Below are 17,973 nucleotides of genomic sequence, written 5' to 3'. Positions count from 1 at the left end.
CCTATATGGTATATAACAAAGGGCTACTAGTGAGTTTATTTTATGCAACATTTTTTTGATTTATTATACTACCCCTGTTCGTGAATGTTTGACGTTGGCCAAGTCATTTTTGACTTGCTTGACGTCAAACAAAAAAGAACGGAGGGAGTACGTATTATATTATACAAAACTTTTATTATTAGCATATATATCTATGAAATCAAGTGTCCCGCTCGTGTAATTATTCACTAATGACCTACTTGTATATATGAAAAGAATGTTTTTTAGGAATCAAGGACCAGGTAGGGGGCTAGCTAGATAGATGTCCATGTCAAGAACCCAATATAATGCAAATAAAAGGCTAAGATAAGTATGCATCTGCTAAAGCTAGAAAGGTGCATATAGCTAGCTAGCTTAAGACCTATCGTGCATATAGGTCAAGACGTCAACCTAGCCATATATAGTAGGAACAAAGGTATGAGTATGTACGTGTGTGGTTTAAGCATATCCCTTCGCTCTATTCTAGACTAGCTTTTAGGAAATTTCTCGGAATTTGGCTTTCCAGTACGTACTGTCACTGTACGTTCACTAGTAATGACACCGTACCGTACCTCTGAAGTTGCCTGCGGATCTACGATCTCCAACAGCCTGTGTCGGAGAGGAAACTCCAGCCGGGTCACGGATCGCACCCGCCTAACCCTGAGGGTGAGAATTCGGCGGTAGCGAGAGGTTTTGCCTAATCAAGCATAAGAACACGGGAAACACATAAGGATCTAGAGTGGTTCGGGCCGCCGGAGCGTAATACCCTACGTCCACTATGTGATATATTCGACGGGTTTTGAGTGAGCCAGAGCCCGTGTGTGTGAGAGTGTCCTAGTGTTGAACTTGTCCTGTTCTTAGCATGTACTCTCCCTTTTATAGTTCAAGGGGGCACGGACATGGCCGTTGGCACCCCGGCAGGTGGGCCCAATGATGTTTTATTAAATAACATACTACTCAGATCATTATGGCGCTATGGGCGACAGAGATCTCATCCCGGGATTTTTCCTGCCTCGCCTGCATGGATTCTCTGACCGGTATGGCTTGCCCCGTCTTGTCTCGTGGCACCTGTAGCTGGTAGAGTAGGTTGTGGCGTGTGAGCAAAGTCAGCCGCACAGCTGCGGCGTAGGCGACATGATGGAAAGAGTCGTGCTATCTTCTCCATTTAATGCGGCAGAAGTGTGCTGCGCGCGCGGCGCCTGCAGCTGTACTGTGCACCTCGGTAACTCATAGCCTACTGTGCGGTCATTCGAGCTCACCTTGGTAAGATGTGCCCTACAGTGCAGTCTGTCAAAAGCTGCCCCGCGTTCTGTGGCGGCAGAGCACGCCTCAACTACCGCATTTAATGCGGTGGGTGGGCTAGCTTCCAGTGGAAGGCTTGCGCCTGTGCCAATGCCCGCATCTGTGGGACACATGGCGGCTCCAGACCGCCCTTGTGCGGAGGCCCAGGCTCAGCGCAGCCGGGGGTCCGAATGGGCACGTGGAGGTCCGGGACCCGTCTGCGGGGGGTCCGGACTTCCAGCTGCGGGTCCTGAGCACTTCCACCTCTGGGACACGTGGCGTCACCGGACCTGTTCCCGAGTGGGCGCGGTCCCGAGGCTATTGGCCTGCTAGGTGGGTCCGGACCCCAGGGGTCTGGTTGCTCAGCCCCTAGTGTGTAGTTACAAATAACCACACGTGTCTTTGGTCTTGACACAGTAGTAGTAGGTACCCCGATCGCAGGGTACCGACAGAGGCCCCCGAGCCCACCTCGGGAGAGGCTACGAACCTGCAGGTGGAGCCACTGCTGTGATCTCGTTCCGTGTAGTTTGACCGTATTAGTCGTGCTGTGGCGTGCGTAGCGGGGGTGTTTCCCACCAATCGGGTCACTGGCTGCCTCATCACGCTCTATCGGCTCACTGACCTGCGGCCCCCATGTTTGGTGGTACGCCTGGTCATGCGCATAACGTTCGGCAGTACTGTGTCTGGGGTAAAAATGGAGTTTTTACCGTCAGAGCGGATCCCGAAAAGATAGGCCCTGCCCACGCCTGCGTGCGCGGCGGTTCAGATTCCGCCATTTCTCACCCTTGCCGGCTACCCACTTCCTATGACTCGTTGGCCCGGGCCCCCTGTCTTAGTCTGGGTCACAAGTGCTTGGTGAGAGTGTCGCTTGGTGTCTTGCCTGACGGTTTGGAGGCACGTGGGAGAGCCAGGCTTTGATAAAGGAGTCCGCCGCGGATTGCGGTCTTCTTTACGCGTTCGCCTTCTCCGAGCTCTTGCGTCCCTTCACCTTCGAGCAAATCTTCCTCTTTTCGTCCCTGCAAACCCTCACTCCTCGCATCCGGTGCCACCATTGCAATAGCTTCCCTTGGCCATCCCCGTCGCTTCTAGTTCCAGAGGGAGCTGGATGCGGTGCGTCGTCTGCTTGGGTGGACCGCCCCGGGGCTCGCCGAGAGGATTCGAGAAGGCTCTGTTCCCCTCCACAATCTGCACCTTGGCGAGTTCGTGATGTTCACCTCCCATATCTTCGCGGGGGCTCGGGCTGCCGATCTCCTCCTTCCTCCTGCTGTTGCTGGAGGAGTTCAGGCTTCAGCTCCAGCAACTCACGCCCCACTCCATCCTCCAGGTGGCGATCTACGTCCACCTGTGTGAGATGTTTGTGGGTGTGCGGCCCTGCGTCATCCTCTTCCGCCACTTCTTCGTCCTGGTGAAGTCTGGCAGGAGCAAGGACGAGATCAAGGCGTACTACTTCCAGACGAGGTCTGGTGTGCCGACGCCCTACATCCCCACCTTTGCCAGCGGGAAATGGGAGGACTGGCACCATGAGTAGGTGATTGCCAGCACCAAGGACCATGAGCGCCTCGCGCTGCCAACCGACGGTCCTGCCTTTGACCGCAAGAACTGGAGGACTAAGCTGATTCTTCCACCGGAGTTCGCCCCTGTGCTAGACAAAATCAGGTCGCTGGCAGAGGGCGGCCTGACTTCGATGCATGTGCTCGGGGACTTCCTGAAGCGCCGGATCACTCCCCTACAGCAGAGCCCACGTCTGGCCTGGAGCTACACTAGCCCCAAAGACTACGGAAGGGTCCAGCGTGGGGAGGACGCCGACTTGTCCCAGGAAGGCCTGGAGATCCTGGTGCAGGGGATCATCGGCGAGGGATTCATATCGGAGCACCTGATCTTCCCTCAGGGCATCATTCCCCTATGCGAGGATCAGAGCCTGAGGTCGGCAATGCTGGTGTCCATGCCAACTCTTGAGGACGGCGGGTTGGCGCCCCGACAATTGGGGGGCGACCCTGACCGCGGGGTCCGGATCCCCGGCGCATCAGTGGTCTGACCGTAGCCCGACATCACAAGCTTCGGCCGCTCGGACAAGGGCAAGCAGGCCATGGACAGCGGATCTGCCCCGATTGGCTCGTGTCTGGCGTAGGAGGAGGAGGATGGGCGGCGCAGACTACACCACGGCAATGGGTCCTTTGTCAGGGAACCCCCCGCGAAGCGCCAGAGGACTGGGGGGGGGGAGCCTGGCCAGAGCAGCTCCCAGGCTCACGGCTCCCACACGTCCCCTGGTTTAGAGGTGCTGCCGCCACCATCACCACCAGGGTCCGCTCGTCCCCAGCAGCCGCAGCAGTAGCGAGAACCACCACCACCACCGTCACAGTGGCAGGAGCAACAACAACAGCAGCAAGTGCCTCCATCACGCCAAGATCCGTCAGCGCTGCCACAACAGCGCCAGCGGCAGGAGCAGGAGCAGAGGCATCAGCAGTAGCAGAAACAGCGGTAGGCACAGCAGCAGTCACTGATACCACCTCCGCCGCTGCAATAGCAGCAGCAGGCACAGCACGCACCGCCACCTCCGCCGCCGCCGCAGCAGCCCGCCAAGGAACGGTCCCCTGGCTACCATGGGCGCTAGGAGGCAGGAGGGCCAAAGTAAGTGCACCTTTCCCTTTCCTCTCCTTGACTTCCTGTAGCACGGTTTTGGTCGATTAGCCTCACTCTCGTCTGCTAGTTAGGGCTCCACACTCGGTCCGCAAGCCCGTCGCCCCCGTCTCGTCGAGCACCAGCTCAGGTGGTGGGCCTAGTCCCCAGCAGCAATCTTTGGAGGATGCTGCCACGGAGCTGGCCCGTACCCACTCCAGCACGGCGCCAGCCCCTGAGGGCACGACGAAGGGCACGGTGTTCGAGGCTGCGGCAGAGAGGAAATGCACAAGGATCAAGAGTGGTTCGGGCCGCCGGAGCATAATACCCTACGTCCATTGTGTGATGTATTCAGCGGGTTTTGAGTGATCCAGAGCCTGTGTGTGTGAGAGTGTCCTGGTGTTGAACTTGTCCTGTTCTTAGCATGTACTCTCCCTTTTATAGTTCAAGGGGGCACGTACATGGCCGTTGGCACCCCGGCAGGTGGGCCCAATGATGTATTAAATAACATACTACTCAGATCATTATGGCTCTATGGTCGACGGAGATCTCATCCCGGGATTTTCCTGCCTTGTCTGCGTGGATTCTCTGACCGGTATGGCTTGCCCCGTCTTGTCTCGCGGCGCCTGTAGCTGGTAGAGTAGGTTGCGGCGTGTGAGCAAAGTCAGTCGCGCAGTTGCGGGATAGGCGACATGATGGAAAGAGTTGTGCCGTCTTCTCCATTTAATGCGGCAGACGTGTGCTGCGCGCGCGCGGCGTCTGTGGCTGTACTGTGTACCTCGGTAACTCACGACCTACTGTACGGTCATTCAAGCTCACCTCGGTAACATGCGCCCTACAGTGCAGTCTGCCAAAAGCTGCCCCGCGTTCTGCGGCGACAGAGCACGCCTCAACTACCGCATTTAATGCGGTGGATGGGCTATCTTCCAGTGGAAGGCTTGCGCCTGTGCCAATGCCCGCATCTGTGGGACACATGGCAGCTCCAAACCACCATTGTGCAGAGGCCCAGGCTCCGCGCACCCCGGGGTCCGGATGGGCAAGTGGAGGTCCGAGACCCATCTGCGGGGGGTCCGGACTTCCAGCTGCGGGTCCTGATCACTTCCACCTCTGATACACATGGCGTCACCGGACCCGTTCCCGAGTGGGCGCGGTCCCGAGGCTGTTGGCCCGCCAGGTGGGTCTGGACCCAGGGGTCTGGTTGCTCGGGCCCTAGTGCGTATTTACATATAACACGCGTGTCTTTGGTCTTGATACAGTAGTAGTGGGTACCCCGATTGCAGGGTACCGACAGCCTCCTATGTACTCCTCTCAAGCACAGTTCCTAAAGATATCTTTCTTTTTTCTACATCATAAACTCCCCGTCTCCACTAAAATAAGGCGGGAATATAACTTCTCAATAATTAAGTGGTTTGAGTCTAATAGATTCATATTGGGGCTAGATTATTGGGATGCTAAACTTCTGATGGCTTCCAAAACCAAGAAATCATATTTGGCTGGGGTAGTATTTGTTCTCTATTTGAAGCACGCCAACAAAATAATTATCAGAGCTTTCCTTTTATCTAAAAAAGTGAGGCCGTCCTAGGGAAAAACTAGGCGTTTTTTTAATAAGAAAAGATCGATAGACATCAAATACAAGCTAGACATGACTCAAACTTGGATGGATGAGTGCATAACTATACCTAGCTCCCACCCAACCATTTCAGTTAGGCTCACTTTTCTCTTTCCTTTGATCTTAAGGTGTGATTACTGTACTTCTTCATATTAGTAGAATATATGATGTATCAATCGTGTATTGCAGTTGTGCGGAAAAAAATAATTTGAACATGCGAGCAACAGTAAAGTAAACTTTATTTACAGCTAGTTGAAATTCTATCATTACTTTCTCTTGAATATTAGCGCGAAGCGTCTCAGGATCGTGTTTTCATACACGTTGTTCGGTGAAGTCCTAGATAACTCCTCAGAGTCAGAGTTCAGACGTTAGGGGTTTAAGTTCAGTGTCAACATTGGCCTTTAGTGGAAGGAGGAGACAAGTTGCTTGGCAGCGTGGTGGGAAACGATTTCAGTTATTAGGGTAAATCTCTATAGCACTTGGGTATTTTGGACCTCCTCAGCATCCATATTATACTCGATCGACCCCCAAATCGAGCTCTAAGTCATTGAATTCAAGCATCCTAGGTTGACTTGCTCGACTCCTGGATAGATGTCTCCATCTTAGAGTTGTTGATGCAAAAAAAATGGAGACATTTATAGCTTGCAAATTAGTTCTAGCTCAGAAAAAAACATGGTTTTGATGTGGATTGTTTATTTAAGCCCTTCTATGGCACTGTGGATGGAGGTTGTTTGGATTCGATTATTGAGAGAGTTATTATTTTTTAATTTAAATATAAACAATGGAACTTTGATTGAGCTGTATGTAAAAAAACAAGAGCGAATTGCACACCAGGTCCTTAAACTTTTTCCGCAATACCATCTAGGTCTATGAACTTCGAAAGTGATCATCTGAGTCCTTTAACTTTTCATGTGGTTCATTCTAGTGTAAATGTAGGTCCACGATTGGACCTCTAGTGAATCAAAAATAAAAAGTTGATAGACCTAGATGGTACCACGGTGAAAGTTTAATGGCCTTCCGTGCAGTTCACTCAAAAACACAATTCCCTGGATTTGGACCATCATTTATTCGATTTGTGTTGAACAAAAAATGGCAGCATTATTCACGCTCAAACTGTGTATATTTTTTACTAGCTACGACTGTTATATAGTTCAACAAATTAAAATAAAATAATCCTCTTGTGGCGTATTATTACATGCATATTAATTATTGGACGAAGAAACCACCCCGGCTGGCCAGATTAACTAACGTTGATGACATATATATACTGATGGATCGTTCAATAATTCATAAGAACTTGATGAACGACGTGGCGGTGGACAAATGGCTCGCATCGTCATCCTCGATATCATCATCATCGCCCTCTCCATCATCAGACAAGGCGACGAACTTGATGGTCGCCGGCGGCGACCTGTGGCGTCGCATGTGGCCGCCGAGCGCCTGTCCGGTCGAGAACACGACGCCGCACGTGTTGCACCGGTGGACGTCGCTGGCGGTGGCGCCCTTGCCGGGCCTCGCGCCGAGCAGGAGGTCGAGGCCGTCGGCGCGCACCCGCGGGCGCTTGTGACTGGTGCGGTGGCCTCCCAGCGCCTGGAACGTGGCGAACGCGCGGGCGCAGGTGCGGCACCGGAACTCGCCGGCGCCGGCGCCGTCCAGCCGCGTTGCCCTGCAGCCACCGCCCTGCCCTTGCTGCTTGGAGATCACCCTGCTCGCCGGCGATAGCGTCAGGCGTTGGTCGTGCGGTGGTGGTGGCCATGAATGGAAGCTCGATATGATGTAGCTTGGATGGATCACGTATGACGTACTGTGTATGTATATATACTGCATAAAGTAGCACGTGCAGTGCAGTGCCTAGTTGCCTACGTAGTGCTAAGATAAAGCAAGCTATAGGTAATAGGCCAGGTGCTGCTAGCGAATGTTTTCATGCTCAGGCAAGGCACGTATTTATAGGGCAACGAACCTCCTAGCTACATCGATCGATCGATGCCTGCTGGCTGCTGGCTGCATTGACCCAGCGTCAACGACGACGACGTCAAGTTCTTGGGATCGGATGGAGCTAACGAGCTTTGACAAGCGAAGTTCCTGTGATGTTTCCCCACAGGATCGGAACTGCGGTTTAATTTCTTTGCTCACGATGGATGTGTGGACGCGAGCATATATAGCTTTGGTGGCGTCACGTCAAGTGACTGTCTCGGGCTAGCATGGACCGTTGTTAGTTGTGCGGGTAGATTCGTGCCGAACCAAGTTTCTGGGATGCTTCGGCCTCGAATGGTAGGATCATCGGAGCATGCTGTTTGGTAATACCTCAGTTGTTCACACATGAATGGCCTGGTTAATTAGTTTTTTTTTCGACAACACTAATTAATAATTATTATATACTCCAAAAAAGTTCATATATACGAATTGAACTTTTTTCCAATCTAAGTGCACACACGCGTATGCTGATAACATATATAGCAGCGCGAACGACTTCGATGAGCAAGTAGCTAAGGTTGTTTCCTCATAGCTTGTTCCGTACAAACCACGGTTGTTAAATTTGCCCACAGTTTACCTGAGATAGGAGTATGGCTTCCCTTTTTCCCAACACTAGTAGCCGTCGTCGATATGATGCGTGTCTCTTTGAATGGCCATGCGTGTGCGTAATGGCTGATGCCGATGGCGTCCACCAACAACGCAGTAGTACACTGAGCTAGATTATTTACTCCTATATATGGATTCTGTCACTAGAAATGGGATAGACAGCATCTAACATAATCTAGCCTAGCGTAAGTGTTGGACTGGTTAGAGGGGGTACTTTAACTTGGTACCAAAGCCGTGGTCCTGGGTTCGAACCCTCCCGGCCACGCCTTTTGCTACTCGCACGCTGTAGGGGGGATGTTGGACTGAGGACAAAAGCCCCCTCGCTCCTTCTATATCACCTAGGTTTTATAGTTGTACTGGTTAGAGGGGGTGCTTTAACTGTAAGTATGGGATGTGTGTGATGTGCTGGCCAATTGCTGTTATGGTTCCAGCTGCTTGCATTGTCGGCTGGTCAACAACGAAATGAACTCATTATCAAGAGCGACTTGATGAGCGTCGTCAGATGGGATGATGTTTTTATATATAGTAGTTTTTTTATATACATTTTTTTTCCTAACTAGCTAGCTTTATATATATAATCCATGCAAATTAAATCACGGTGGAACGGTTAAATATGCCGCCCACAGTTAACTTGACATGTGTGATTTGAAGTACAAATACAATGCAATGCACAAAGAATTCTATGGATTGTCACTGGAGACGGGAGCAACAACAAAACTAGCGTGTTGGATGTGCCAGCCAATTGCAGAGGTTTCTTCAATTATTGCCTTGTCGCTCTGGCTGGTGAACAATACATACGCGCAACTCATCATCAAGACTGATGGAGACTGTGCAGCAAATTGGCTGGTGAACAATATCACGTGACGACTCACAATAGCAAGTCAGCAGCAAATTGCTGTAACAAATACAGTACAGAGCTAGCTAGCTAGTTGCTCGATGATCAACGCGCCAATGATATTAGCGTGTCAGCTCAACAACTACTTAATATCCGGCCTGCTTCCTCGAGGGAGGAAACGCTTGCTTACATACACATGTATTTGGTGAATAATCGCAAAGTTATTATGAGTACATCGTCAACGCGGATCTCGTCCTTCAAGTCTTCATACAAAATCAGTTGGGCTTCCCATCATCAGCACGCAGTATCATGACCCCAAAATTAACGACTTGCACTTGGCTAATTTTATTTGTTATTAGCATAGACTAGCTAGGGGTTCACATCAATCCAGATCACAAAACAAAGTGACCTGACCTTGCATACATATAATCAGTCAGAAAGTCCAATATATTAATCCGATTGGACTATTCGCATAGACACCACGCACGCACGTTTGATACACACGGTTTAAGCCGCTTTTTTACATATCCTCATAACGACCGGTCATCGTGTTTCCAAATGCTGTCTCCATCCCTTGTTTTTCACTAGTCCATGTTCATATTCATGAATTAATGAATCTATTCATCAGGACTCAAAGATCCTTGTACTTTAGATCAGATGTAGTAGTAAAGCGGAAACGATCGAGGTTTAGCATTTGGAATAGTCTATGTTTTTCCAGGTGTGAAAGCTGCTCCCACTAGGGCCACATGCTGAACGTACCAACACGTTCTAGATAGATTAATAAAAAAACTACTTGCCATCGGCTAGAATTTTAACCAACAAAACAAGTAGAATGAGTTTCTAGATTATTTTATTCCCTGTATTAATTAGTGGGAGACGTGCGTAATTTAGAAGTATATATATAGACCTACTTTATATTTACCTAATTATTTTTATAGTAGCACATGTTAATAATTAGATGTAGATTTCAAAGCTAATTTTATGTATTTTCAAATGTAGAGGTGAATAATTTATGGGCAAACTCAATGCATTATGTAGATTAACTATTATAGAAAAATGCGTATAATTTAGATTCAAGTTTATAAGGTTATATTAAGTTATTTCCATTATGGTAATAGCTGACTAATCTAAGAAAAAATTGATGTTATTTTAAATTACCTTTATAATAGCATACGTTGGTAATTTAAAATTAAATTTAGCAATTACTTTAAATCACATTTTATTATGCCATGCCATAGATGGGTAATTTACATAAAAAATTCAATTATGTTTGTGCTATGGTATAACTTAAGTGTAAGTTATTTTAAATTATGTTTCATAGTGGTAAAGTGGGTAATTTAAGAAATATACTTGACGCCTATTACTATAGAAGGGACTATATGAATCGATATATGTTTCTAGTTTTTGTGATGATTTATATTTTTTTGTCTTACCGTGTTTTCGAGAATGATCATGGGGACTTCATCAAAGCCTTCAATAAGTAATATATTAAGATATTTGAGTATCTAAGGCGCAGGCCCAATAAAATGTTAAAACGTTATAAATACGGACATGATCTGATAAGAGTAAAAGTGTAAAACAAACAGCAGAAGTTTGTTCAGCTGAAATAAAACTTTATATACAGGAGCATCTGGTAGCGTAGGAAAAATGCAGCTGGAGAAAAGTCCTAGTGAGAACGTTCTATTCTATCCAGATGGCCCAAAGTTTGAGAGAGAGAGAGAGAAAGGAAACCCAACTAATTATTGGTCAGATATGAAACCACTCATTATGCTAGATATCAGTGTACAAAATAGCGTGCTATAGCGATGCAATAGCGTCGCTATAGCGTCCTGAGCGAGGTGACGCTACGATATGGCTCTTTCTCCCGCTAACAGCGCTAAAGACGCTATAATTTGTATAGCTAATAGTATGAGCAGAGCATTATCTATTGTTTTTTGATGCAGCTCCTCACTTGTTTTTTCATGCAGCTAAGTGTTGGCTTAATCATGGAACTTCAACACCAAATCTTAAGAAGTTGGCTGCAAGGATTCTAAGTTTGACATGTAGCTCCTCAGCTGTTAAGAGAAATTGGAGTGCATATGAGCAAGTAAGCATCTAAATTCCTTTTTTCTATTTTTCCTTTCTCACTGTCACTTGCATATTCATTTGAGAATTGGGAATGTCATCTACAGATTCACACAAAGAGGCGCAACAAACTCCTATGATTGAGACAGAGAGATTGAATGTTTATTTGTGTACTTCATCGCCTTGTTGGACTACTTCATTTGTGATTGTCTGTTTCAGACCAAGAGAGCTTGAGTGTTTTTTACATTTTTTTTTGAAAAATGCTAAATGGCATAGCGCCGCAATAGCGTCGCTATAGCGTTGCTTAGCGTTTCTGGAAGGTCCACGCAAAATCGTATAGCGCGCAGTTCTAAACACTGCTAGATATGCCAAGAAGATATAGAATTACTTACCAATCCCCGGTGGGACTGATCAACCTCCGCAGGTGACCTTCTCTTGCAGCTGGAGGGACACGGTTCGCGCTTCGGAACCTAGGAGAAGTGGAATGTTACAATTAACTAACATCTATGCACATAGAAAAGTATTTAAGCGAGTTGCATCATACCTTAGGGTCTATGAGGAAGACCCTCCGCCACCACCCTGCTCCTCGTTATCTTCAGCGTCGGCGTCCACATTTGCCTCCGAGTCATCCTCCTCCATCTCACTCTGCATCTGACCAACCTCCGCTGCCATCTGCTCCTCCTCTAACTCTTCAAACTCAGAGTTCGAGTCAGGGGTCGGCTGGTACTCCTGATGTTGGTCCTCAAAGCACCGCTGAAGCTGTTCCTGTCGGGACCTGTGCACAGACCCGCTGAAGAGCGGCCCCTGGCTCCTCGAGGAGGACTGGCCACTAGATCCCCTGCGTCCTCCCGTACCCCTGGAGCCCTTTGATCCTGAGCCCTTCGACCCTGAGCCCGATCCCTTGCTCCTCCCTTCTCCATGCCGAAAGCCAAACATCTGCAAATATTATCCAAAAAGTTAGAATTCATAATGACAAAAATTATATGCAGTAAAGAACGTATGCAGAATTAGGAAGAATACCATGTACAGAATATAGCGAAATAATAAGTATATACGTTTCAAAACTCATCGGTCTCTGGAGGCACATTGTTGCCTCGTTGTCTTGAGAGTCGTGTCGTCACAGCACGTCGAATTCTTCTAGGATTGCGAGAGTGTTTTCTTGATGGACTAGGTGGTTCTGTTAATTCTGTGATTAATTGGTGAAGCCCAGACATTTCGGCAACTGGAAATGATCTTCGGAGACCTTCTTCCTGACAGACATCCTCGTCACCAGTTGTACTGTCGAAATAGTCAGAATCCCTAGGAGCATATAACCATTCCCGTGGATTCACTTTGTATACGACAGACCAAGCACATAACCCTGGGTGAGGATAGGTAAGGTAGTAAACCTGCTCAACTTGGTGAGCGAGGACAAAATTATTATTCGTTTGCAATCTGGACTCCTTTTCACCTCTACCATACCAAATTCGTCTACCCGTGTGCCACTGTTAGGGTCAAACCAATCACAGTCGAAGAAAACAACTTTGAGTTCTTTTGTTCCACCGAACGTGTACTCAATTACATTTTGAAGAATTCCATAGTAATTAATAACTTGTTGTTTTGCATCGCATGCCTTAGTTACCACTCCGCTATTGCAAGTGGCTGCCATTGGGCGAGTTGCTTCCAGTTTTGCTGTTCGAAACCGGAATCCATTTACATCGTACCGACTAAATTTTCTTGCGGTCACTGATCCATGAGATAGCTGTCGCAGATCTTCATGGACATTGTGATGGCGCATAGACTGCAAACGTTAAGAAGGCATCATTACAACCTTGTCGTAGAAGATGTATTAACCTAGCTAACGTAAAAAAAAGATTGGTCGATAGAGAATTACATATTGCCGGAACCATTGTACGAAACTGGGCCCTCCATTTAATCCCTCAAGGCGTAATTTATCTAATTGCTTGCTCGTAGGTTGCCGAGAAGATTTCCACTGCTCACTATCAAATATTCTGCATATAAACCAGCATTTCATATTGAAGTGCATCTAGGCCGATAGATGTAATGGTAAGTTTCGGTGATTAATGACAACTGTATGCGACTAACGTATGTTTTGAAGGAAAAATTAATGATTGATTTAGTCCCATATGAAATGTGAAATGAGACCCCTCAATTCGAAACAATCATGCGTGCCAAGAACTCAATTTCAAAGATTAAGGACCTTTCTAGTCTCAAGTGTCACAAGGAGATGAAGGACACTTGATTTAGATAGGGTTTATAGTTTTTAGTTCTTGACCGTACTATTAAGAGGGGTTCATGAGTTAGTAGCTTGATCAAAATTGAGTTGGCCTTAGAAATCTTGCACACTCGATCAAAAACAGCTCAAGATAGTCAATAGAAGTTAACACAACACTTGGAAGAAGAAACAATCGAAGTTACATTGAAATCCAAGTTAATTCAGCTGAAAACCAGGAAAAACAGCAGCACCGGTTGAACCGGTGCCCTAGCGTCGGAGCATCCGATGCTTGGCGGAAGGACCGATGCCCTGTCGGTCTATCTTCTCTGGATGAAGGCAGAAATCAAGTAAAGCACCGGTTGAACCGACGGTTCAGAATCAAAGCACCGGTGCAATGAAAGTCCTTTGTTCCAGAGAGCATGTTCTGGTGGACTTCAACTTCTCTTCAGCACCGGTTGAACCGACGCTTCGGAATCAAAGCACCGGTGCATTGAGCGTCCTATGTTCCAGAGAGCTTGTTTGAATTAATCAGTAAACCTCTTCAGCACCGGTTGAACCGATGCCTCTACGGAGCATGCACCGGTGCATTGAAGCAAGCCTGGACACTGTGTCAGAACTCCAACGGCTACAATTGGGACACAAAGAGACCGGTTGAACCGACGCCTCAAAACAGACACCCATCGGTTCTTCCGGTGCTCACGGTTTTTCTGCAGTGGACTTCCAACGGCTATGCAACTCCTTCCACTCTATATAAGGGCACCCCATGGCTCATTTCAGTTGCCTTTGACACCCTGAATACTTGAGGCCACCCTTAAGAAGAAGAGAAAGTGCTTTGAGCAAACAAGAGAAGATCTAGCATTTTGTTTGTGCTTCAACCTTGAAGAATCCATCCTTTGCAAGTGTAGCAAGTGTGGTTGAGCTAGGGCCAACTGAGTGTAGGTCAAGTGAAGGCTTAGGAACTTGTTACTCTTGGTGTTTGACGGCACCTAGCCGGTCTTGGTGATCGGGAGGTTCTTGGTGAGCTCTTGGAGTTTGTGGGAGCCCCAAGACGAGAAGTTTGTACACGGTGTGAAGCTCGCCGTTCCGGAGATGGAAAAGGAGCATTCTTAGTGATCACTTGCTTCTTGGTGGAGCAAGGGAGCTATACCCTTGTGTGGGTGCTCCAACGTGGATTAGGGGGGAGCGTCAACTCCTCGATACCACGGGAAAAATCTGGTTGTCTCATGTCCTTTACTTTTACTTCAAGCATTTAATTCCTTCCGTTGCTCTTCTTGCTTGTAGTTTGACTAGGACAACTTGCTTGTTAGCGTGAGCTCTTTCTTAGGATTTGATCTTGCTAGTGTGCATCCATCTAGGCAAAATGATCATGATAGTGTGTTTACCTACCTAAGGACCCTTTGCTAGCATGCTATAGTGACTAGGTTTCGAATTTATAGTTTGGGCAATACTAGTCTAGGTTAAGGACTAGTTAGAAATTCGAAAAAGTCCCAATTCAACCCCCCCCCCCTTCTTGGGCCACGATCCTTTCAATTGGTATCAAAGCAAGGGCTCTCTTTGTAGGCTTAAAATCCTAGAGAATGGCCGGGGGAAGTGGTGGTCCACCCAAGCTCGATGGGAGAAACTATGCTTATTGGAAAGCTCGCATGGCGGGTTACCTTGAGGCTATAAATCCCATCGCTTGGGCGGTCACGGAAAAACCTATTGTTGGTCCGTGGAATGAGGATCAAGTCAAATATGGTGCTAGAGCTAAGAATGCTTTATTTGATGCTCTTAGTGAGGAGATCTTTGCTCGTGTTCATAGCAAGAAGACCTCTCATGAAATTTGGGAAGCACTTGAAGCTATCTATGTTGGTTCTAAAAAGCTTCGTGAAGAAAAATATCAAGTGCTTAAGGAAAAACTTAATGAATTCAAAATGCTTCCAAATGAGTTGGTTGAACAAATGTTTGCTCGATTAAATGTGCTTATTGAGGACATTAACGCTCTTGAAATTTCTCCCTTGTCTAACAGTGACATCATACGGAAGATCCTACATTGTCTACACAAGCCCAAGTACAACATCGTCACCTCATTGCTCTATGAGAAGGATCTTGAAACGCTTGAAGTGAGTGATGTTGTTGGGAAGATTCGATCTCATGAGATGTTTCTCTTGGGAGAAGTTGATCCACCGCAAGACAAGAGAGATCTTGCACTCAAAGCTAAGAGTGATCACAAGTCCAAGAAAAAGAACAAGTGCAAAGTTCCATCACCAAGCTCAAGCGAAGATGAAGCTAATGAAGATTCAAGTGATGAAGATGGTGATGTTGAGCTAGCACTTCTCATGAGAAAGACCTCCAAGATGATGTCAAGGTTGAACAAGAGAGGGTACAACTATGACCCTAAGAAAAACAAGTTTCGTACCCGGAAGAGCAAAGACAATGTCAAGAAAGTTTGTTACAATTGTGGCAAATATGGTCATCTCTCATATGATTGTCCGGAGCCTTCAAAACTCAACAAGAAACAAGAAGATGGTGACAATCAATACAAGACTTCAAAGAAAAATCATGAGAAGAAGGACCACAAGAAGAAAGGGTCTTTCACAAGAAAAGAGAAGGTCAAGGCTTTCCTTGGAGAATGGATCACGGATGGTGAATCCTCAAATGATGACTCAAGTGATGAAGAATCAAATAAAAAGATTGTGGGGATTGCCATGCATAATGATGAAGATGATGGTGATGAGGCACCTCTACCTCCACCACCCATGTGCTTAATGGCAAGAGGTAACTCCAAGGTAAGTGATAATGATGACTCCTCTAGTGATGAAAGTGAACATTGCTTATCTCCTATTGAAGTGCAAAACATCCTAGAAGAGTACCAACAAGTGATCAAGAAGTACAAATCAAAATGTAAAGTTCTTGAAATTGAATATGCCAAGCTTAAGGCCTCAAATAATGAGTTAATTGTTAGGCACAATGAGATAATAGAAACTCATGATACAAGCATTGTTCCTAGCAAACAACTTAAAGAGGAGCATGACAAGCTACTTGTTAAGCATGATGAATTAAATGTTAAATATGAGGAAGTAGTTGTGCTTAACAAGTCACTTACTTCATGCAACAAAAAGCTTAAGCTTGATTATGCTAATTTAAATATGAAGTATCAAGAACTTGACCTTGCCTTTGATGCTTTGGATGAAGAACTAAAAGAAACTCAAACAAAAGTCATCAAAGTCAATATAGCTACTTCTTGTGATGATCTTGTGAAGTTGCCTCACCCTACTACTTGTCATCATGCTTCTCCTTCTTGTTCAAAGACTAACCATGATAGGGAGAAACAACTTGAGGAGGAACTTGAAAGCATGAGCAAATGCATGTTCAATGTGACAAGAGGAGAATACTTGCATAAAGAGATTCTCTTCCACAATGCAAGGCACTATGGGACAAATGGACTTGGATCATTTCCCAACCCTCCGGAAAATTGTCCCAAGTCGCCGGAGCTCATGGCATGCTTCAACAAGGAAGTTGGCTCATATTGTCAACATTGTCAAGTCACCGGGCATCACACAAGGGAGTGTCCAATTCCTACACGTCCACCTCCTACCTTGCCTCCTAATTACAAGTCTCAATTCAATGAAAATCATTTCTTGTTAAGCAAGCTTAAAAGTGGCAAGGTTAAGGCAAAGTTTATTGGCACTCAAATTAAGGGAAAGCTACCACGCCAACTATGGGTTCCTAAAGCTTTAGTAACTCATGTCAAAGGACCCAAACTTGCATGGGTTCCCAAACCTCAAAAGTGATTCACTTGTGTGTAGGTGAACTACAAAGCTGGTGGCAAGCATTGGGTGCTTGATAGCGGATGTACACAACACATGACCGGCTATGTAAAGATGTTCACCTCACTAGATGAAGATGTGGGCGATTATGAACATGTCACCTTTGGTGACAACTCAAAAGAAAAAGTGGTAGGTTTGGGTAAGGTAGCCATAACCAAGGAACTCTCTATCTCTAATGTGTTGCTTGTTGAGTCGGTTAGTTTTAATTTGTTATCTATTGCTCAACTTTGTGATTTAGGACTAATATGCACCTTTAGTGATAGCGAGGTTGTAGTGACAAGCAAGGAGGACAAGAGCTTAATATTCAAAGGATTTCGACATGGTAACATCTACCTTGTTGACTTCTCATCTAATGATGCAAGCTTGGCGACATGTCTCTTCTCCAAGAACTCCATGGGTTGGCTTTGGCATCGCCGCATTGCTCATATTGGCATGAGTCAACTCAAGAAGGCCTTCAAACGAGGTATGGTGGTTGGTGTTAAAGATGTTACATTTGACAAAAACAAATTGTGTAGTGCTTGTCAAGCCGGGAAGCAATTTGCATCATCACATCCCATGAAGGCTTATTTGTCAACATCAAGAAGCTTGGAGCTACTACACATGGATCTCTTTGGACCAACCACCTACAAAAGTCTTGGCGGTAATCTCTATTGTCTTGTAATTGTTGATGATTATTCTAGATATACTTGGACTTTCTTTTTAGAGGACAAAAGCAAGACTATGGGGATCTTCAAGATTTTTGTCAAGCAAGCTCAAAATGAATTTGAGTCAAGTGTTGTGAAGGTCCGGAGTGACAATGGCACGGAGTTTAGAAACACTCAAGTAGAAGAGCTTTGCAACGACTTGGGGATCAAGCATGAGTTTTCATCAACATACACACCCCAACAAAATGGAGTGGTGGAGAGGAAGAACAAGACACTGATCACTCTTGCAAGAGCAATGTTGG

At 46.6% G+C, this 17,973-nt stretch overlaps 2 protein-coding genes across 2 annotated transcripts; both read right to left on the bottom strand.

Annotated features, from left to right (window-relative positions):
* Nucleotides 1-6,811: 6,811 nt before the first annotated feature.
* LOC120702073 (zinc finger protein ZAT7-like) lies at nt 6,812-7,390 on the bottom strand. Its single transcript, XM_039985846.1, has one exon. The coding sequence runs from the start codon at nt 7,349-7,351 to the stop codon at nt 6,812-6,814; it is 540 nt and encodes a 179-aa protein (XP_039841780.1). The 5' UTR covers nt 7,352-7,390.
* Nucleotides 7,391-11,555: 4,165 nt separating this feature from the next.
* On the bottom strand, nt 11,556-12,264 carry LOC120702072 (protein CDV3 homolog). Its single transcript, XM_039985845.1, has 2 exons — nt 12,247-12,264; nt 11,556-11,939 (listed from the first exon to the last, which is right to left on the bottom strand). The coding sequence occupies exons 1-2, from the start codon at nt 12,262-12,264 to the stop codon at nt 11,556-11,558; spliced, it is 402 nt and encodes a 133-aa protein (XP_039841779.1).
* Nucleotides 12,265-17,973: the final 5,709 nt, after the last annotated feature.

The sequence above is a fragment of the Panicum virgatum genome, chromosome 4K, assembly GCF_016808335.1.
Source record: "Panicum virgatum strain AP13 chromosome 4K, P.virgatum_v5, whole genome shotgun sequence".
Classification (NCBI taxonomy): Eukaryota; Viridiplantae; Streptophyta; class Magnoliopsida; order Poales; family Poaceae; genus Panicum; species Panicum virgatum.
This window is presented reverse-complemented; position numbering and strand designations above follow the sequence as displayed.

Bases quoted from the DNA above. Each gene is read 5' to 3' on its own strand.
- LOC120702073 (XM_039985846.1), bottom strand. From the start codon at position 7,351: ATGCAGTATATATACATACACAGTACGTCATACGTGATCCATCCAAGC.